The 22,506-nt window shown below is 45.0% G+C and overlaps 1 protein-coding gene across 5 annotated transcripts in view; it reads left to right on the top strand.

Moving 5' to 3' along the window:
- TLN2 (talin 2) overlaps positions 1-22,506 on the top strand; it is a 469,337-nt gene that overhangs the window by 310,813 nt on the left and 136,018 nt on the right. For all 5 annotated transcript variants that reach the window (XR_007133078.1, XM_047766192.1, XM_047766194.1 and 2 more), the window contains 10 exons: positions 2,055-2,156; positions 3,078-3,154; positions 5,947-6,127; positions 7,024-7,137; positions 9,275-9,383; positions 10,106-10,314; positions 10,875-10,973; positions 14,913-15,080; positions 16,462-16,756; positions 19,711-19,877. Coding sequence is in view for 4 of the 5 variants with exons in the window: in XM_047766192.1 (XP_047622148.1) it covers positions 2,055-2,156; positions 3,078-3,154; positions 5,947-6,127; positions 7,024-7,137; positions 9,275-9,383; positions 10,106-10,314; positions 10,875-10,973; positions 14,913-15,080; positions 16,462-16,756; positions 19,711-19,877 (1,521 nt within the window). In the remaining variant the exon portion in view is untranslated. The remainder of the gene's footprint in view (positions 1-2,054; positions 2,157-3,077; positions 3,155-5,946; positions 6,128-7,023; positions 7,138-9,274; positions 9,384-10,105; positions 10,315-10,874; positions 10,974-14,912; positions 15,081-16,461; positions 16,757-19,710; positions 19,878-22,506) is intronic.

The raw sequence follows: 22,506 nt of genomic DNA, 5'->3' as shown, positions 1-22,506 counted from the left end.
CAGCTGTAAAAAGGAAAAAAAAATTAAAAAGAAAAATGTTAATTCCACTTCTTTTTGGCTTCTTTTGCTTTCAGAATAGAAATTTGCTGTCATTCAGGTTGGTGTTCATTTATAGGTAGTATGTTGCTTTTCTACAGGTTTTTTTTTAAGCTTTTTTCCCCTAGTTTTCAAAAGTTCTTGGTGTGGATTTCTTAGGTTTATTTTATTTGGGGGCCTGATTAGCTTCTTGAATTTGTAGGTTTATAATTTGTGGGTACAATCCCTGGCCTCACTCATTGGGTTAAGGATCTGGCATTGCTGTGGTGTAAGTGGCAGATGCGTCTTGGATCTGGTGTTGCTATGGCGTAAGCCTGCAGCTGCAGGTCTGATTCAGTCCCTAGTCTGGGAACTTCCATATGCCACAGGTGTGGCCCTAAAAAGAGAAAAAAATAAATTGTTCCACAGATCTCTGTTTTGTATTGTTTTGCTTGACTAAATGCTGCTGCTCTGTTTTCAAGTTGACTGATTCTTTTCTTTGTCACTTCCACACTACCATGTAATCTCTTCTGTGAGTTTTATTGTGGTTATGGCATCTTTTAATTCTCAAATCTTCAGTGTGGTTCTTTTTTTATGACTTAGGTGTTTTGGTAGAATCTATTGTTTTCATTTATTTCAAGAGAATTTGTCATTGATTGTTGAAATGTTTTTTATGATTCAGTTTAAAAACCTTATCAGATAATTCCAACATCTGCTTCATTTCAGTATTGGCATCAGTTGATTATCTTTTTTTTACATCATTGTTATCCTGGTTCTTGACATGAAAAGTGATTTTCATTTATATCCTAGACAATCTGGTCATTATATTAGGAGACTCTTGATCTTATTTAATTCTTCTATTTCAGCCCACAGTCACCTCATTTAGGTGTAGGGTATAGTGTTCTGGCATACTGTTGTGGATTTCAATTGCAGTTTATTTTCTGAGCCCTTGCAATGCACTTCTGGACTGCTTTGTTGTTCTGATGTTGCTGGCGTTCCTGCTCAAGGCTTGTTGGTGCTATTTGAGGGAAGATACTTCCTTGGCCCCCTGCTATTGCTGGGTCACCTTTGTTAGGGGAGGCAGGAGCTACAGAGCCTGAATCTCTTTATGCCACCCTATGGAGAAGAAGGAGACACAGGACTTCACCGCAGCTGTGGCTGCCAAGGAACCAGACCCCCTGCCTGGCTGGGTTGTGGAGCAGAGCCTGGGGCTCTCACTGCTTTGCTGCCAATGAGCACCACCCTAGGTTGTAGAGCAGCCTGAGGCTCCCAAATAGGTCTCTCTTGGGCTTACTCTCTCTGGTCCTTTGGCCAGAGAGAACAGGCTTTCAGGAACTTCCTGTTGGAGGTTCTTAGTTTCAGGCCTCCCCTGTACCGGGCCTTGGAGGGTATGGGATATAAAACAAAACCCAAGGAGTTCCCGTCGTGGCTCAGTGGTTAATGAATCCAACTAGGAACCATGAGGTTGCAGGTTTGATCCCTGGCCTTGCTCAGTGGGTTAAGGATCCGGCGTTGCTGTGAGCTGTGGTGTAGGTCGCAGACACGGCTCAGATCCCACGTTGATGTGGCTGGGGTGTAGGCTGGCAGCTGCAGCTCCAATTAGGCCCCTAGTGTGGGACTCTCCATGTGCTGCAGGTGCGGATTGCAGATGTGGCTCGGATCCTGAGTTGCTGTGGCTCTGGTGTAGGTCGGCGGCTACAGCTCTGATTGGACCACTAGCCTGGGAACCTCCATATGCCGTGGGAATGGCCCTAGAAATGGCAAAAAAAAAAAAAAGATAAAACAAAACCCAGGAACTCACCAGATTGTGGTTACATGGGTCCTGAGGTTTCCAGGCTGTCCACCTTTCCAGCTCTCAGAGTCCCTTTATCATTGTTTCTTGAATAAATTTAGGGTGTTCAGTTGTATTTAGAGGAGATAAGCAAGAAAAAGTAAGTCTGTGCCAGAGCTTGTTTCCAAAACTGGACCTTCCCACCTTTAAAACTGCTGATGTGGCTGTATTTTTTTCTAACATGGGTTTTTTTCCCCCCCCCTTCAAGGATTTTGGAGAGTACCAGGAAAGCTACTATTCAGTACAAACCACTGAGGGAGAGCAAATATCCCAGCTGATTGCAGGCTACATCGACATCATCCTTAAAAAGGTATTTCATGCTGATGCAGATTGGACCACCCTTCTTTATTTAAAGACTCAGTTTAGATGATGTAGCTACTTGGGGTGGGAGGGGAGGCATAAAAAAACCTCAGGTTAAGTACTTTATTCACTAATTGAGTCTTTAACATTAAGATTGTTTGTGTGTGCAGTCTCTGACCTCAAAATCTAGGAGAATTTCTGATTTTGCTGCAGCTCATATTTGTGTCATTGACTGCAAGGTGACGAGCAGTAGTGCATCACTTAGCTACTGAATGAGGCCTAGCTAACCCCTCAGCATCTTCCCGTCTAGGTATTATGTCATGCTTTCCAACTTCTGTAGAAACTGGGTTGAAGGTCTGAAGATGGTGGTTTTCTTTTTCTTTTTTTTTTTCCTCTCTCTCTTTTTTTTAAACTAATTTCAATGAGGTGCGGGCCAGGGTGTCATATGCTGTAGGGGTATGCAGACAAACCTTTCCTAAGGCTTCAGGATACAGCACACTGAAATAAACAAGTTCTACTAAAATATTAATATCTCTATCTTGATTTTCACTGTATAAAATTGCACAATCCTATATACAGAAGACCTTACAGAGTTCACTATATTAAATAATTATTTCTTTTTCATTATTACCATTGCTTTTGTTCACCCATCACTTATTAAATATCGTATACAAGGAATTTGGGGTAAACTCAACATTTCTGCTTGTGTGGCTCATTTTAAAAGGCCTCTTGGGAGTTCCCTGGTGGCTCAGTGGGTTAAGAATCTGGCATTGACACCGCAGTGGTTCAGGTCACTGCTGTGGCATCTGTTCGATCTCTGGCCCTGGAACTTCTACATGCCACGAGCATAGCACCCCGCCAAAAAAAGGCCTCTTGAAAGGGTCTTGTGCCAGGACCTGCTGACTCTCATTTTTGTCTTGTTTTACCTCAGAAACAAAGTAAAGATAGATTTGGACTAGAGGGTGATGAGGAGTCAACGATGTTAGAGGAGTCTGTTTCCCCCAAAAAGTAAGTATCCTAAGAACACCGGAGAACCTTCTCCCCAGATGTGTAGGTTTCCCTCTGCCAGCTCTGGGGCTGCTGCCCTGAGTGAGGGTGGATGAGAGAGATGGCTCCTGCTTCTCCAAGTATGGGGCCCAGACCATCATCATCAGGGTTGAGGGTGTCTTACTGGGATGAGGGTGACAGGGAATTTGAAGAAGACACTGAACATCATGTGGTGTTGAATTCCATCCTTAGACACCATGAGCCTTCATGAGTCCTATCCTGCTTACTGATTTAAATCTCATAAACTGCATCATTTTCATCAAAGCCTGGAGGCTGAGGTTCATCCTGTATCTTTTGGGGTAGCGGCCTAGCCAATGGAGGGGTTATTGTGTACAGAATGTTTGTTACCTGGCGCACTTGATATACGTGTCATGAGGCAGCAAAGGGAAGTGCTAAAGACTCTGGAGCCAGAGATACTGGGTTCAAATCTGAGGTCTCTCTCTCTCTCTCTCTCTCTTTTTTTTTTTTTTTTTGCTCTTTTAGGGCCTCACCTGCAGCATATGTAGGTTCCCAGGCTAGGGGGTCTAATCAGAGCTGCAGCCGCTGGCCTATACCACAGCACACGGCAACGCCGGATCCTTAACCCCCTGAGCAAGGCCAGGGATTGAACCCGCAACCTCATGGTTCCTAGTGGGATTTGTTTCCGCTGCGCCACAATGGGAACTCCTGAGGTCTGTTTTTTAATACGTGACCTTGGGGACATTATGAATTTCCTCTGCCCCTTTTGCTTTACCTGTAAGATGAGAAAAATAATGGATAGTACTGTCTCGTAAGTTTTATTTTGATGATTGATTTACTGATAAAGCACATAAAACAAAGTGCATTAAACAATGCCTGGTACATCATACATGTCTTCTATGGTTATCATCATTTTAGAACAATCTCATGTTAGCCTCATTTTATAAATGAGGCAACTCAGATTTGTTAAAATTAAGTAACATCTCATAAGTGAGACTCGTTGGGAAACCTATTCAGCTACTCCCTTGCTGTTAAATAGAGCATTGTAGTCATAACTTTTCTTGTTGACACTTTAGTGTGTGTGTCCACCTTGCTGTCCCAGTTCATCCCAACAATCCCCCACCACCACCCCACCCCACCCCCCGCTCCATGGAAGAGGTAGGCTAGGTCTGATCATCCCCAGTTTGTAGATGAGGAAACCATAGGTCATCACGGAGGTTAGTTGAGATGCACATGTGTGGCAGAGCCAGGACTCCAATTCAGACCTTGTATTATCCTCTTATAGTACCCTGCTGAGAGTTCTAGCATGTCTCAGCATATTGAATTTGTCTAGTCGTAGTAACCATTTCTCTAAAGTGCTCCATACCACTTTCTCACAATTGGCTCCATAATCCCCTCGCAGGTGCTTTTCCATTTGTCCCCCATTAGTGCACAAGTTGAAACCACTTTTGGTGTGATGCATTTCAAGTACTAATTGCTACCCTCTGGCAAAAGACCATAAGTTCTTAGAATTATTAATGAATATCAATCACTTGGATGTTAGTTAGCTAATGCTTCCTGATACATTGAGCTCTTTACTTCCCTGGACTGTGCTGTACTTGAACTTCTCCTGGGAGAGGCTCAGAAAGTGTCTGAGCCTAGAGGGCTGGGACCCTCCCCTGCCTGGGGCTGCTGTAGCCCCTCCCCACTGCAGAGGGCTGCATGGTGGGGTCTGGTTATGGCAAATGGGAAGTACGGTCCAGGGAAATCCTTATCCCTAGACCTTCCACTTCTCTCTGTATTAGACACTGGCTGAGATCTTGGAATGCAGCTGACCTCCTAGCACAGCCGTTGATCCACCTTCCCCAGTGCCAGCCTCTCTCTAGACATGAATGTTCCTCCATGGATGTCTATGGCTTGGTGTCCTAGCATGGCTCACAAGCTTTGCCCTGGGCAACAGGGAGTGACCTGTGATGGTTCCAGAACCCTGAGACAGAGTCCCCTCCACCTTAACTGCACCTGCTCACCAATCCTGCCCCCCTCATGCATGCACAAAGACTCCCCCAGACTCTTCCCATGTGTTTGTCCACCGGGCTGTGAGACAGCTGGGCCACCCTCAGGCTCTCACCTTCATATGCTCAGAGTCCTTTGCACACACTGCTCATCCCAAGAAAATATTGAGATGAAAATTTGAAGGTTTTTTTTTTTTTTTTTTATTAGATGCCCTTCAGGAGTTTGCCCAGACTTAGTTTGAAATCCTGTGGAAGAGGTGTCAAGGACCGCCAATCATCATGCCTCCAAAACCATCCTGTGTGGTCTATGGCTTCTGACCTGGGGAGGGGAATCTTAGCTGTGGGAAATTTTAAGTTCATTTCAACACTTCTTCCTTCATGCTAAGCATAAATGATCTCTGTCCCCAGAGCTTAGAATAGAACCTGGCACCCAGTAGATCTGTGGTTAATGAATACCATTTCAGGTAGAATTTACCAAATAATAGATCACCATATCGGAAACATTCACATATGCCTGAAACATCATTGTTTTCTCTGTCTTTCTTAAGAACAACTAATAGCATAATACCATGAACCTACTAACTAGATAAACTGGGAGAAGTCACTTGTATTTACCGATCATAAAAGGATTTTCTTCATCTCAGGGTCCTGCTGTGCTACTTCATTCATGATTCTGTCTGTATTTGCCTCTTCTGAATTGGCGGCCACAGCATGAAGCAGTGAACACTGGTGACACCTGTGGTACCTTAGTACCCTCCACGTGAGCGGCCTCTGTGCAGTGACCCAGCCTTCTGTCCCCCACAGGTCCACCATCTTGCAGCAGCAATTCAATCGCACTGGGAAGGTGGAGCATGGTTCGGTGGCGCTACCAGCTGTGATGCGCTCTGGCTCCAGCGGGCCTGAGACCTTCAACGTGGGCAGCATGCCCTCCCCGCAGCAGCAGGTCATGGTTGGGCAGATGCACCGAGGCCACATGCCCCCACTGGTGAGGCTTCCCTTGGGGATTTGCTGTGTCCAGGGAGGGACACCAGCCTAGGGATGGCTTGTATCGTCCACACCCTGGCTACTTCCTATCTGAACTGTGGCTCTTCAGCTGTGCAGCCTAATTCCCACTGTGTTTTCTTTTAAATGGGTGGCTCTGGCAATGCCCTGTCTCAGACCATAGGTGTCCTCTAGGGCTGGACGAGAACTGGGGACCCCTCCCCAGTTTGTGAGAGAGCGATAGGACCCTGCTCCCTGGCTTGCACCCCTTGCTGCTTATTGGTCCAGATAGCCCTCAGAGAGGCTTAGATGTCGACCAGGTCTGTTCTGACCCACACATTTCCCCCACACAGATCGTTGGTTCTTTGCACTGAGTTGGTCTGCTTGACTCAGGGCCTCTCAGGCTTGCTCTGGAATCCCATGCTTTTGGGGAAGAACTTTTTGAAGGCTGAAAAGCCTGAAAGCTCAGAAGTGACTGCTCTCTGGAGAAGCCTATGGACTTCAGATTTGTGTAGACTCTTTGCTTATTCATCAGGACAGGTTCTGGTGTAACATGCACCTGATTCCTGTGCATGAGACCTTCTGTCCTGAGTCCTTGGGGACTGAATCTCCTTAGCTCCCCTCAGGGACTCTTTCTGAGCCTGCTTGTCAGCTAATTGAATTGTCCGTATTCTACCTATTATAACCCCTCTATTCAAAACACCCATATTTATTAGACTATTAACACATTATAATACCTGTTTCTGGCCCACAGTTGGAATGGGAGGGGGTTCGGGCACTTGCTGAGATACACTCTAGGCCACTTCATCGTGATCCCAGGAGCAGTTTCCTTGCTCATGTAGAGGCTATACTGTTCATCCCAGGGGCATGGCCTGACCCCTGTGTTACCTGCCTTTGCAGACCTCTGCCCAGCAGGCCCTCCTGGGGACCATCAACACGAGCATGCACGCTGTCCAGCAGGCCCAGGATGACCTCAGCGAGCTCGACTCCCTGCCGCCTCTTGGCCAGGATATGGTCAGTATTGTTTGGTGTTTTCATTTCTCTGCCCTGGCAGGAAACAGAGTTAATGTGCTGTGGCTGCATTCAGCTAGGTGAATCTCTGTCTCTAGCTAGGTGAGGATATCTATATTTTTTCCTCTAGGCTGCGCTCACAGGAGGAGGGAATCGTAGGGTCCTGGGGTAGGTTGGCAGTACCCTGTGAGGGCTAAGAACTTGGACTCATCGTCCGGGCCCAGACTCCAGCTCTACTGCACAATGACTGTGTGAATCTGGGCACCGTACTCTCTAATTCTCTACTTAGTCATCCATGAGTAGGGCCGTTGGAAAGACTGGATAATCCAATCATGTGTTGAGCTCTTAGCCCATACAGTGAGGGCCCCGTGAGTATGAATGAGCTAGTTTTGTTGTTCATACCAGTGGTTCTCAAACTTGAGCAAGGCTGAGAGTCACCAGAGGGGTGGCTGAAACAGATTGCTGGGCCCCGCCCCCTTTTTTGCTGACTCAATAGGTTGGCGGTAGGGCCTGAGAGTTTGCATTTCCAGCAAGTTGTCTGGTGATGCTGCTGCTGGTCCAGCATGCTTTGCGAACCACTGGGTTACTACTCCTGAGCTTTTCAGCGGGGCAGGGTAATTAGCAGCCTTCCTGTAGCTGATGCTGCATGAAATCGTCTAGCCCCTTGCTACTTAAATTGTGATCCACAGCGTGGTCAACACCTAGGGTCTTGTGAGAGGTACAGAACCTTAGGCCTTACCTCAAGCTTATGAATCAGAGTTTGCATTTTAGCGAAGTTCCCAGCTGCTGTGTGTACACAGTGAAGTTTACCTGGCATTGGCTACCACTGTCGTTCTCTGCCCTGCTTTGCTCATTAGAACTGCCTGAAGAGCTTTAAGGACAAAGCCCAGGGTCCAGATCTGACCAAACAAATCAGTGTTGCTGGGGGTGAAGCCTGGGTGTCCATGGTTTTGCCATCCTTCCATGTGATTCTGATGGGCAGCCAAGGGTTGAAAAGCGTTGCTATAGGACTCCCAGGCCATCCGAGGGCCCAGAACTAAGACACAGTTTGTAGCTTCACCTCGTCCAGCCAGGACAACTGCCTCCAAGTTCTTCCTGCTCCATGTGTCTTCCAGCTGTGTACTTATATACCTGCAGGGCACAGCATCCTCAGTGCCCTTTCTTCCAAGTACTGGAAGTTATAAAATAATTTGCCTTTTGGAAACTGAAAGTGAAAATACATATGGCAGGCTCCCATAGCCAGCACAGTTGTGAGAGAATTTTTAAATATCTAGATTTCACATTCTTGCTTCACCACTATTCAGAGAATTGGTTTACAAAAAAAAATAGTAGTGCTAGACATATCCTGAACCAGGATTAATATTTTGAGGATGTGTGAGAGGGCAGATAAGCACATTATATTAACATAGGGTCATCATTTTTAGTATAAATGATCATTTATTGGCTAAGACCAGAAATGGCTGAAAACAGAGTTTGTTATTTATAGGTTCAAATGATCCTAAATTATAAGAACTGGAAAGGTTTTAAAAGACCATTGAGTTTCTATAGTAGAAGAACTGTAAGGCCCAGGACTTGGGTGAAACGTGCTTAAGGTCATATCACTTGTTGGTGGCTGAGCTAGATCCCCAGCAGGAGTCTCGATGCCCCACCCACTCACCCCAGAACCCTACTGGGAAAGATGCCACATCAACACACCATTCATGTTGTACACAAAAGAAAATTCCTACGCTGCTAGCACACTCGGGAGCTAAAATACTGTAATTCTAACCCCATTCTTTTAAGAACAGGGTGCAAATCAGCAACACTTGTTGCCAGGGTGCAGTATTATTATGAGATACTAATTATTTTTCTCTTCAAAACTGAATTGACCTTCATAAAGCCACAGGAATTTTGCTTTCCAAGATTTTAACGAACATGTAAGCTGAGTCAGAAGCACTGAGACTTTCCATGCCATTCAGCAGGAATGAATAGGCAAGAGGCCTGTTAGGGACATCATTCAAGATGACTTCAGGGCCTTGCTGATGCCAGCCCAGTGAGAAGAACGTAGCCACAGTGCTGGTCTCATTTCATGACACGGCTTCCCTGGTCTCCTGGGGGATCCTGCACAGCGATGGTGTCATGCCCTTGTCTGGTTTTGCAGGCGTCCAGGGTATGGGTTCAGAATAAAGTTGATGAATCTAAACATGAAATCCACTCCCAAGTTGACGCCATCACAGCTGGAACAGCTTCAGTTGTTAACCTCACAGCCGGTAAGTCCCTGAGGGATTTGTGGTGTCTTGTGGTTTCTTTTTTTTTTTTTTAAGTTCTTATTACTTGATTGAAACAACAGATTTCTCCTATTCTGAGAGTAGAGTCTGTCTTTTGGGTCTCAGAACGCTTCAGGCGTTTTCTCCCCCTTTCCCAGGAGAGAGGGCACGTCGCATCCCTTTCTGTCCGTTTTGTGCATCATCAGTAAAAAGCACTTACTCCACTCTTCTCGTTGTCCGTCAAGCTCCTGGTCTCCCCCCTCTGGGAGCTTTGAGTCTGAAAATGGTTTTGGACGCCTAGCTGCCATGGGTGCTTCTCCTTCCTATTTTGTCCAGCTGTCTCCTCGGCACAGCACAATACCTGCCCTTGCACTGCCCAATGGAAGCCAGGAAAGATCCTGGTTTCACCAAGCAGCGTTTCTGTGTGTCAGGGGTAGAGTTGACCTTGCCACGCTGCTGACCTTGGGCTCTCTGAAATGGCCGTGAGAGGCCGAGACTGCCTTGGGAACGTTAAAGGGGCTCATGTTTAGGATCTCTGTGTATGAGGCCTCGGGGTGAAAGGACCCCGTGAAGAGCAGCACCTTGGAGACAGGGAGACATCTGACTCTTGCAGGAAGGGGGTGATTGGGTGGGGTCTGCTGCCAAAACCACCACCTATCTTCTGCCAGTCTGGGCTCTCCTCAGCCTTCACCACTCTCCATGGGGATGGTCCTTCTCTAACCTAGGGGACCCTGCAGACACTGACTACACAGCTGTGGGATGTGCAATCACCACCATCTCGTCCAACCTGACGGAGATGTCCAAGGGTGTGAAGCTGTTGGCGGCCCTCATGGATGACGAGGTGGGCAGCGGGGAGGACTTGCTCAGAGCTGCGAGGACCCTCGCCGGGGCCGTGTCAGATTTGCTGAAAGCTGTGCAGCCTACTTCTGGAGAGGTGAGCTTAGGGGCGAGTGGTCACTCCGATTCTGATGAGACACGTGCAGCTTTGGGGTCCCCTGGAGCTCGCGCTTTCTGTGCTTTTCCCTCCATCCTGAGGGGCATGCTACCACACTGTGGGGTTTGGAGTCGGTGACCTCGGTGCAGAAGCTGTGGTCCAACCTTTGAGACTGGATGAGCTCTTAGTAGAAAGCCCCCCCTCTCATCACCATCCCCCACAAAGGGTTCTTGACTAAATGCCACCTCAGAACCCAGCACACATGACAAATACACCTTTAAACGGGATACAAGTCTGTACCCTAATTTTCATTAAGTGCATATCACCTTCCTACCAGCTGAATGAGGCTCGCTAATGAATTGGACATTTCAGATCTGTCCAGCCACTGTTGGTTTGTGAGCTGTCGGGCACACATACCCCCGGGATGTATATGCCTCCTGTTTGGCAGATAGTTCACGAGTCTTACTGGGGTGCAGGAGAAGGCCCTCCCACAGGATTCCTCTTCCTACCCTGCAGTGTCTGATGTCTGATTCTCACTAAAGCGTGATCTGTGTTCATAGCCTCGACAGACAGTTTTGACTGCTGCTGGAAGCATTGGACAAGCCAGTGGGGATCTTCTGCGGCAGATCGGGGAGAATGAGACTGATGAGCGATTCCAAGTAAGATATTTGCAGCCCACCGTCGTGGAGTCTAAGGGATGGATTTAGTCCCAAGCTGTGAAAATATAATGGAAAACCGAGTCTTCCCTGGGCTGACAAGAAAAAGGTTGGGGCGGATTATCTTGGAATGTGGTCTGTGTTCAAGAAAAGAAGTTTTAATTGAAAAATCCATTTCACTTACACCATGCATCACCTCTGTGAAACACTGAGCTGTTCTCACTGCTCAGCTTGCCGCACTTTCTTCAAAAAAAAAAAAAAAAATTACGGAGGGAATAATGTCATGGCCACCCTTATATCGACCACCCAACCTCTACACTTATCAGCTCATAGCCAGTGGTTTTTTTATCTTTCTGGGGCAGTTTTTAACTACATCATTTTCTGGTGCATGTGTGAGAGTGAAAACTCGTGTGCTCCCGTGCACTCTGCTTACACATGTCACGGGCTTTCCGTTGTGTACAGAGCTGAGTCTTTTGTTTGTTTCACATCCAAAACCACAAATGTGGCATAGAAGTCTTTCCTGCCACTCCTCTTCTTCAATACAAAGGGCATGTCCTCAGGGCAACAGCTGTAGGCACTGTTTGAACTTGGCATGATGCCCTGCCAGCTCAGACAAGATCTCAACTTGTCTGCCTCCATTCCCAACCCCCCAAAGATGGGGTGCAGAGGCCTCTGAGTGGGGACCTTCAGGCTCAGATGAACTCCTCATGTTCCTGTGGGCAGATGCCTTTCACTCTTCTTCCTCCTCCTCCCAAGTCTTAATTTTACAAGTAATGTATAAATACATTCTAATTAAACTGTTCGAGCCTAGGTTCTCTGGAAGATGCCCTTTTCCCAATCCTTTGTCAGGTTGAATGTTTGGAAATTGTGCAGAATTCTGAATAAAAAGATTATTCCGCTTCCTGTTAGTATTCAGCTTGCGTGGGTGGCAGTTTTGCATGATGTTTTGTCTAGAGCTACCAAACTTCATCACCTCAAGATATGTCAGTTACACTAAGACATGAGCATGTATGTTGTCATATGTGAAACATGCAGCTTCTCCTGTACGCTCCACATTCCAGGGGGTGGGCAGGCAGGGCCATCGGACTCATTCATACCCGGCAAAGCAATGAGACATTCAATGCAATGTGTGATAATGGAGGCTGAGACCCTAATGGATAGTAGAAATATTCCAGGAAGCCGTTTATATGTTGTTGTGGCCAGTAATAACCACAAACAGAATTAACTAGACCATATAAACACATCCCACTAAATTCAAGCTAATCCTGTCCCCATCCTGACGTTCCCTTAAGCCAGATCCCCAGTCTCCCCTTGTGTTGTCCTTTGCAGTTTGTATTAAACTAGGTAATTCTTTGCAGGTAGGTAAGTACTTAGGAATTGGGTAACTATGAGACTCATCTGTTTGTTTACTAGGCTTCATTATCTTGAAGCGGTCAACTTACTTTCCAAAGATTTGGGAGGGTTGAGAGGGAAGTCACAGCTCTTCCTTAGGCATCTCATGTATCCCTGTGTTTTTTGTGGGTTTTTTGTTTTTTTGTTTTAAGATTTTCTCTTTTTTTCCTTTGATAAGCTGTTTCCATCACATGTAAATACAAACTCCGCCTCCTGATGTCTGCTTCTATTCAGACGTGCTAGGGAAGCAGGTTCAAGTTTAGAGTAGGGTCCCTTGGAGGCTTTCTTAATGGAGAAGGTCTGGCTTGCATGTTGTCCATTTCTGTAAGGTCTCTAAGTAAAACACCAGCGTGGTAAGGTGATCCTACAGCCTCCTCCAGTTCTGGGTAGCCCCTGGCTTATGGACACTGAATTTCTTACGCTCTGTTTTTCTAATTCTTGAGATCCTATCTCAGAGCTTTTTCTTGCATTCTCAATGTACTGCATGTTCCCAGAGTTAACAAAGATTTATTTTACATGAGCTACATAATAGTGGTCTTGTTGAAAAGTTTGACAGGGGCCTTGTCAGCAACTATCGCCATAGTATCACATTCTTTTTCTAACTGTTTCTTTTTGCTTTTTTTCTGGGGAAAAATTAATAAGAGTGGCAGAATTTTTAAAAATGAGTCTAGCAAAGCCCTTTAGGACAATCAAGAATTTGCATGACCAAATTTTGGTCGCTGTGTGAAAAGTGGACTCTTATCCAGGGAAGGAATATTGTGACCCACTCTGCAAGACTACTTTTTCTTTTATTTTTTTAAATTAATTTTTTTTTTAATTTTCCCACTGTACGGCAAGGGGATCAAGTTATCCTTACATGTATACATTACAATTACATGTTTTTTTCCCCACATTTGTTCTGTTGCAACATGAGTATCTAGACAAATTCTCAATGCTACTCAGCAGGACCTCCTTGTAAATCTATTCTAAGTTGTGTCTGATAAGCCCAAGCTCCCGATCCCTCCCACTCCCTCCCCCTCCCATCAGGCAGCCACAAGTCTTTTCTCCAAGTCCATGATTTTCTTTTCTGAGGAGATGTTCATTTGTGCTGGATATTAGATTCCAGTTATAAGTGATATCATATGGTATTTGTCTTTCTCTTTCTGGCTCATTTCACTCAGTATGAGATTCTCTAGTTCCATAAAATCTTAATAACTTGTGACATTCAAGTTGTATCTTCACTGAGCATTGAGATAGGTGCCCAAGAACTGGAACTTTGCAGGCTGTGTTGGGAGCAAGTTCTAGAAGTTGTATGACAAATGAGTGCCTGTCAGATCCCAGAGGCATGGTCCACTTTTGGCACCACAGTCGTGGTTTTTCCTAGGACATCCAGGAAACACACACCAGATACCTAAAAAAGACTGGACCAAACCATGGCTTTCACACTACTTTGCTTTTGTCCATTTTAAAATCTCCTTGGTGGATTCATGGGTTTCTGATTGGTCTGGATAGCATCGTCTCTGCTCTGTAGAAAATTGTATGGGGTGAAAACTCTTGCTAGTATATCTTCTCATAAAATATCTTGTTGTAAATACTCTGTGGGTGCCCTTTGCATTCAGAATCAAAAGTGCTTTTCATTATCTGATGAATTAATAAAGACCTCTGGCCACATTTCCTCTGGGAGGCAGCCTTGACATGTTGGTTCAAAATAGAAATGGTTCATAGGGAAAGCATTTCCAAACCAAATAAATTACCTTTAGTAGTAAAAGGCAAGGATTGAGTTAAATGTGGCAGTGGTTATTCTGCAGGTCACACAAATGGGTGACACATTTGATGAGCTAAAAGGGACTCTGTATCCTGCAAGCAGAAAGCCTTCGTGTTGTGTGGAAGCATAAATCGAGACTCAGAGCTCCTTGCATCCTCAGTGAGGTCTTCTTGTAGCTGGTTTATTTACATAGGCTCCCTTTCCACTTTTCAATATAATTCATTTCCATTCAGGCTACAGAACACTGAGAATAACTTATGTTCAGAGCTGTCACAGGCTCATGAGCTGGAGGTGTTGTCTGTGCATGTTCAGCATTGCCCTCTGGAGGCCAAGAGGTGGCTCAATGACTGATGACAGCTTGGACCCTTATGCAAAGTTGAAATCCGAAGGATAAATTTTCAAGTTAGGGTGGGGCATGATGACATGGAGGCCATGAATTTTATCCTTCCTACAGCTGATAGTATACATTTTCCGCTTCTCCTGATCCACCACATTCTTAGGAAACGTGGTCATGATTCTAAGGGTTATGTAAATACACAAATGTGAATCAGTGGTTAAAAATAAAAGCCCTTCCCTCAAATTAACCTGTTGTACAGTGAAACCTGTGCACCTTAATATATAGGAGACTGTGTTGGTAGGATGTGAGTCTCCTTCCTTAATTCTCAGGATAACTTGACATTTCAGAAAAGCAAGTAGAAAAAAATCTTACTGTAAAGCACTAAAGGGGGGTCACCACACTTTATTTTCAGGCTGCAAGGGGCGATTAACAAAATATAAAAGACTATTTTTCATTTCCCTCCTCTTAGGACGTTTTAATGAGTTTGGCCAAAGCTGTTGCCAATGCTGCCGCCATGTTGGTACTAAAGGCAAAGAATGTTGCCCAAGTGGCTGAAGACACGGTCCTACAGAACAGGGTGATTGCTGCCGCCACCCAGTGCGCCCTCTCCACCTCTCAGCTTGTGGCATGTGCCAAGGTAAGCCAGCTGGCACCCCAGCCCTTTCTGCAAAGTGTTGGGTGTTCTTATCTGCCTGCCGTCATTGGGAAGAAGCAGGGGCAGAACTTGGTTAAAATTGTTGAAAACTAAGAGCTTGCTGCGGGTGTCTTTTAGGTGACACGATAGAATTTTAGCATAAGGTGTCCACTTCTGCTTTAATCATTTGTTCTCTGCTCAAGTCCTCAGGCAGTGGTATTTTCTGTGTCTAATTGCCATTTCTACATGCAAGCAGCTGTGTCAGTGTCTCCCCTTTGGACTTCTCAGTTTGTCTTACTTACACCTATGCACAAAGAGCTCTTGGATTGTGCCGTACGGTATTAGGATGGGATCAGTAATAATCCACAGTGTGTGGCAGCCCTTACACTGCACAGAACCGGAGTGAGGATAATGAGCATGGTGTTCAGGGTTGCCAGTTAGGATGTGCCTACTGTGTGAGAGAGGTCACCTCGTTAAGCACTGTCATCCCCAGTTCACTGAAGACAAAACCAAGACCCTTAGATGCTAGTGAGTAGAACATAGCCACAGAAATCTAAGTGGCAGAACTGGGGTTGCAACCTGGGCCTTCCCACACTACCACAGTGTCTCTGCTAAGATCATGTGTCAAGAGATGGGTGGTGTCTGCTTCTTGACCTGGTGATGTCACGTACTCCACAGATCTGCGATCTGGCTCAGCCTGGCATTTCTGGCCCTATGGGAGAATTTGCAGCATCACTTGGAGGGGTCGCTAATGATCTCCCTCCTGCTTTTGTGGTTCACCGTGCTAGTATCACAGATACTGACGCAACCCCCCTGGTCTTTCACGTACCATGAGCCACAGTTCCAGGAAATAGATTCCTCTGGGGAAAAAATATAAATCTGGAGTTCCCGTCATGTCTCAGTGGTTAACGAATCCGACTAGGAACCATGAGGTTGCAGGTTCGATCCCTGGCCTTGCTCAGTGGGTTAAGCATCCGGCATTGCCACGAGCTGTGGTGTAGGTTGCAGACGCGGCTTGGATCCTGGGTTGCTGTGGCTGTGGTATAGGCCAGTGGCTACAGCTCCGATTAGACCCCTAGCCTGGGAACCTCCATATGCCTCAGGAGTGGCCGAAGAAATGGCAAAAAGACAAAAAAAAAGCAATTCCTTTCTGTAAAAGGAGTTAGTGGTATTGCTGGTCATGAAGCACTAAGGGAGATGAAAGTTTGTGGGCAGCGACAATCACAAAGTGAAATGCTCAGGTATGAGAAACCTCAGCAGTGGTTGACTTGAACCCCTGGCCCTCTGAGTCAGGAACTGAGGCACAGAGCGTGAAAGGACATGGTGGGCGCTGGAGACCAGTGTCGCCCTGCAGTGCCCGAGCCCCTCTCCCATCTCGCTTCAGGTCGTGAGCCCTACCATCAGCTCCCCTGTGTGCCAGGAGCAGCTGATTGAAGCAGGGAAGCTTGTGGACCGCTCGGTGGAGAACTGCGTCCGCGCCTGCCAGGCGGCCACCGACGACAGCGAGCTGCTGCAGCAGGTCAGCGCAGCAGCCAGCGTGGTCAGCCAGGCCCTCCACGATCTCCTGCAGCATGTGCGACAGTTCGCCAGCCGAGGCGAGCCCATTGGTCGCTACGACCAGGCTACCGACACCATCATGTGTGTCACCGAAAGCATCTTCAGCTCCATGGGCGACGCTGGTGAGGGGCTGGGCTATGAGGGAGGCTGGTCAGTTTGGGGTTCCCTTGATGGTGGCAATCATCAGATGATGATTGCCTGGATGTAAGTCAGATGATGGCTGCCTGGATGCTGGGCCAGGGCAAGTTCTGATCAGCCGCAGTCAGAGGCTGGGAAAGAAGGAGGGCTCCTCATGCCCATCCCAGCAGCACTGAAAGACTGAACGTTCACTAAGGGGTGTCTTTTTTTTTTTTCTTTTTTTTTTTTTAAATAATTTAGATGCATGGTAAATCCCTTTTGTTCTGAGAATATCCATGTTGGATATGGTAAAGTTGGTGCAGCCACAAGAGGAGGCAAGAATGAGACTTGGAATGAAACTTATACTCATGGGTCCCAGACAGGGGGTCACCACATGTGACACAGGGTCACAGGGAAGCATTTAGGTTCCCATCAAGTGGCAGAAGAAAGGATTGAGGAAAGAACTTATGCTACTGCCTTAACTGGGGTTTCTGTGGGAAAGGCAAGTGAGAGCCTGGTGAAAGCTTAGGTATGGCTAGTTTGAAAATGGTTTTACCCTTAGAGGGGTGATCCCTAGTTGCCTGGTATTTGGTCCTACGATGATTAAGGCAGAAGACCAGATAGAGAATGGCTCCGGATTGGTTAGTTTGCTGCCATGCTTTTGGCTGGACCCTTTACTTTCTCTAAGAATTGGCTCGCAATAAGAGGGGCAGTTTCTTTCCAACCAGAGTGGTTTTTATAAGATGCCAAACATCGTGATATACAGGGGAAAAAAACCCAAGTGTATGATATAATAATATATAATTACTACATAAGAGGTACCAGTAATATACCTTTTATTGTACATAATAATATACACACACATACTACATATACTGTCTTTGATGTAGTAATTTCTGTGTAGTACTTTTTTAGTTTTTTAGTTAAAAATTGTCATCCCAGACCCAGCCCATCACTATTCCATCACATCTCTAGAATTTACCACTTATAAATTTGTCCAGAAAAGTTCAGTCTTCCTGTTAACATATATGTGTATGTGTGTGTGTAACACCCTCTTTCTTTTAATATTAATGGAATTGTGTTATACATATTCTTTTGCAACCTTTTTCACTGAATACATTAGAAAGTTTTTTCTTGTTGACTTACACACCAATCTTTTTAATGACAGTGTAGTATTCTATTCAGTAGATGCATCATAATCTACTTAACCCATTGTCTTTTCTTGGACAATGACATGGTTTCCAGGTTTTTGTTTGTTTTACAAAAATAATATCACACTAACCATTATTATAAAAATATCTTGGTTTACTCTGGGAAGTATATGTAGGATAAATTCCTTTCAGTTGAATTTCTGGCCACTAAGCCTGTACATTTTTTATTTTCAATGTGTCTGAAATTTCTCTCCAGAAGGGTTCCACAGCTTTATCAGTAGTTTCTAAGATGTCTGTTTTTCTACTTCATCAGCACAGAGCAGTACTTTTTTTTTTTTTAAGGAAAATGAGCATAAATCAAGTTTTTTTTTTTTAAAGAAAATTACATTGGGCTTTTCTCTATGCTTCTTAATTATTTAAAAGGTGGCAGTGCCCCACATATTTGGAGGGTTTTTTTTGTTTTTTATTGCCGCACCTGCGGCATATGGAAGTTTCTGGGCTAGGGGTCAAATTGGAGCTGCAGCTGCTGGCCTGTGCCACAGCCGTAGTAACACCAGATCTGAGCCACATCTCCAACCTACTCTGCAGCTTGCAGCAATGCCTGATCCTTAACCTAACTGAGTGAGGCCAGGCATTGACCCTGCATTCTCATGGATACTAGTTGGGTTCTTAACATACTGAGCCACAACAGGAACTCCTGTTTTTGTTTTTAAATAAGCTTTTTATTGTGGAATATTTTTATATCTACAGAAAAGTTTCTGGGGTAATAAGTTCTCCCATACCCTTCCTAGTTTCTCCCATTTTTTAGCATCTCCCCTAGCCCATGGAGCATTGGTCAGAATGAGGAGATTAGCATTGGTACATTACTATTAACTAAACTACAGACATTATTCAGATTTCACCAGTTTTTCACTGATATCTTTTCACTGTCCCAGGATCCAATCCAGGGTACCTTGAATTGAGCACATTTTGATTTTTATGAAAGCTACCCCACTCCACCCCCCCTTAATGGTACCAGTGCTTTGGCATTCTTTGCAAATGTCCTTTGGGAGAGAAAGTTCCTCGTATTTGAGTAGTTTTATTTTTAATGTTGACTATGGTACCCCTCCCACTTCCAAAAGGAAGTTGAAATGGATTTCAGTAAAATCAGTTACTAATAACAATTACTAACAACAAAATCAAAGCCAGTGCTGGGAAGGAAAGGGTGAACAAAAAGAGAGTTGATGGGGAAATGGGGCCAAGGCAGAGCTCAGCATTTGAGCATGAAACTGGGGTCTGTGTTTCCTTTGAGCAAGAGCCAAGTGACACAAAAACAGTGGGTTATGTGACACCACTCATTTGGTCCTAGGTAGTGTGCAGATTGACTCAAAATTAAAAATAATCTTTTCTATGCACATTACTCAAAGAGCTTATTATAGAGGGTTTTGCTGAACAGTTTTTGCTGTGAGGTAAATAGTATTTTCTATGTGAATATTAACTAAATGTGAATGCACATAATAAAGCCACATGATCTTGTTCCCTGCCTTCTCTTTATAAAGGGTTCCTCTTAGGTTACTTATGTCATTTTTATCCCGCACAGTTCCAGATTGAACTTGGATGTGGTTGGGGTGGACAGTCCTGGCAGTCACAGGGAGCATTTTTGGTTCTGGGTCTTATCTGGCTTCATTGCTGAGGAATGGAGTATGGAGGCTCTTTTCTCTTCATCCCTTTTGCCAGAGGAACAGAGACAAGACTGTGCTGGCTCCTGAGGTTTCCCTCGAGCTTTAGGAAGCAGACAAACTGACTGCATCTTCTGTCCCACCCTCTAGGTGAAATGGTGCGCCAGGCCCGGGTCCTGGCCCAGGCCACCTCGGACCTCGTCAACGCCATGAGGTCAGATGCGGAAGCAGAAATCGACATGGAGAATTCCAAGAAGCTTCTGGCAGCAGCAAAACTCTTGGCTGACTCCACGGCTCGCATGGTGGAGGCTGCAAAGGTAGTATATATTGGATTTATTCAATTGCAAAGTAAATGTGATTGAAAGATTGGATTTGAAAGTTACCTTAAAGAGAGAGAATGGGCAGCTGAGTGTGCATTTTTGTTTGTTTACAATCTATGTGGCTTAGAGATGTTTAACCTTCTTCAAGTGGGAAAGAGGAAGGTCACGGAACATGTGAATGAAGCTCTTTGGTGAGTGGTGCTGACTCAGCCACAGACAGAGTCCCTGCTTAGCGAGCCCTCTTTTTCCATTGGTTCATCGCCCACTGGCTTTATTGAAAATGGTTATTAATTTAAACTTGAGGTTTTCAACAGTACATTCACTTAGACCTGTTTTCTTCCTGCAGCCGTAATGTTACTTTGCCCTCCATTTGACTTCTCAGCTAAACTTCTATCATGATTTTGCATGGTAAAGGGAGTTCCCTTGTTGCTTAGCAGTAACATACCCGACTAGTACTCATGAGGACTTGGGTTCAAGCCCTGGTCTCACTCCGTGGGTTAAGGATCCAGCGTTGCCGTGAACTGTGGTGTAGGTTGCAGATGCAGCTCAGATCTGACATAGCTGTGGCTGTGGTGTGGCCAGCAGCTTCAGCTCTGATTTGGCCCCTAGCCTGGGAACATCCATATGCTGCTTGTGCAGTCCTAAAAAAAAAAAAAAAAGAACAAAAATCTGCATAGTAGGCTGTTTCCTGCTTCTCTGTTACCCAAATCCCACTAGCAGTTTTAAATATTGTAGAAGTATTTGAAGAAATAATTGAAAGTCATGTTTTTGCTTATTGACAGCTATAGCTGCACAATGTGTCACTATACTTCTAAAAGCTAGTGAGGCTTAATCTTGGGCTCTCTTTCAGAACCCCTATGAACGTACTGAAGTACTCACGCCCTTTTTTTTTTTATTGCTCAATGAATTTATTACATTTATAGTTGTGCAATGATCATCACAATCCAATTTTATAAAATTTCCATCCCACAACCCAAACACATCCCCTCACCCCCCGAACTGTCTCTTTTGGAGACCATTAAGTTTTTCAGTCTATGAGTCTGTATCTGCTCTGCAAAGAAATTCATTCTGTCCTTTTTTGAGATTCCACATGTCAGTGAAAGCGTTTGATGTTGGTGTCTCATTGTCTGACTGACTTCACTTAGCATGATAATTTCTAGGCCCATCCATGTTGCTAAAAATGCTGGTATTTCATTCCTTTGAATGGCTGAGTAATATTCCATCGTGTATATGTACCACATCTTGATCCACTCCTCTGTCGATGGACATTTAGGTTATTTCCATGTCTTGGCTATTGCAAATAGTGCTGCAATGCACATCGGCTGAGGTACTCTCGCCTTAATTCCACCCCTCAAAGGTCCTGACTTCAAGAGGTTACTGCTAGCGCTGTGTGTGGGGGTGTTTCACAGAAGATTCTGATGCCTGCTCTGGATGAGAACTGTTTTAAATGGATGAGGCTGTATTTGTCTATGTTGTTTTTATTATGCAACTGGCACATGTTTCTTGTGAAATGAATAGAAAATGCAGTTATGTGTAAAGAAAATAGTAATCACCTTCAACCTCACCTCCTCAAGATAACATGTTTAATGTTTTCCTATGCATTTCAGAGTCACTAAATATCCCCACATCTCACCCTATCTCCTTGGCCTCCAACAGAGCAGTAGTGTGTCTCAACCAAGTATGTGAATTGCTTTACTTCCAATGTATTGTGACATAAGTGAGCCACGTGGACCTTCCTCCTTGTCTGACTTGCCATTGAGGCAAGACAGCCTGAGAGGCTAAGAGTTCTTAGAGATAAGTCAGGGGTAGGGCTACAGAGAGACCCAAGGAGGGGCAGGGCCTGAACGTCCTTCCTCTGTCCCTGGTCCCTGTTTCAGCCTAGAAGCTCCACTCCTAACCATCCCTTTTAGCAAAATTACACATTATGGTTTGGGATTATAGTTAGTTTTTAAAAAGGTTTTTACTAGCTCTGTTTCTTTTTTTTCTTTTTCCCTCCTTCTGAGTTTAAACAATGCCATTTCAAGCAAACCCTCATGTTTACAGACATACTTGCTCAGCTGGCAAGAACCTTGATAAAAATCTAATCAGTCCCTTATTTTACAGATGAGAAAATTAAAATTACCATCACATAACCAGGACTGAGCCAGGACCACCAACCATGCATGGTTGTTTCCAGATGCTTACTGCTCCCTAGACCAATTCACTGCATATAGCAAGTTACCAAAAACCAAAAGTGTTTGCTACTTTTTTTTTTTTTTTAGTGTTTGGTTACCAAAAACCAAAAGTGTTTGCTACTTTTTTCCTTTTTGCCTTTTCTAGGGCTGCTCCCATGGCACATGGAGGTTCCCAGGTTAGGGGTCCAATTAGAGATGCAGCCACTGGCCTATGCCAGAGCCATACCAATGTGGGATCCGAACTGCGTCTGCGACCTACACCACAGCTCTCGGCAACGCCGGATCCTTAACCTACTGAGCAATGCCAGGGATTGAACCCGCAACCTTATGGTTCCTAGTTGGATTCGTTAACCACTGCGCCACGACAGGAACTCCCAAGTGTTTGTTACTTTTGATTATTTATGTTAGATAGGAAAAGGTTGAGTGTTTCTGTAAGTTCTTTTAACTTTTTA

The sequence above is a fragment of the Phacochoerus africanus genome, chromosome 2 (genome assembly GCF_016906955.1).
Source record: "Phacochoerus africanus isolate WHEZ1 chromosome 2, ROS_Pafr_v1, whole genome shotgun sequence".
NCBI classification, from domain to species: Eukaryota; Metazoa; Chordata; class Mammalia; order Artiodactyla; family Suidae; genus Phacochoerus; species Phacochoerus africanus.
The sequence above is the reverse complement of the archived record's forward strand: the minus strand, read 5'-3'. Positions and strand labels throughout refer to the sequence as shown.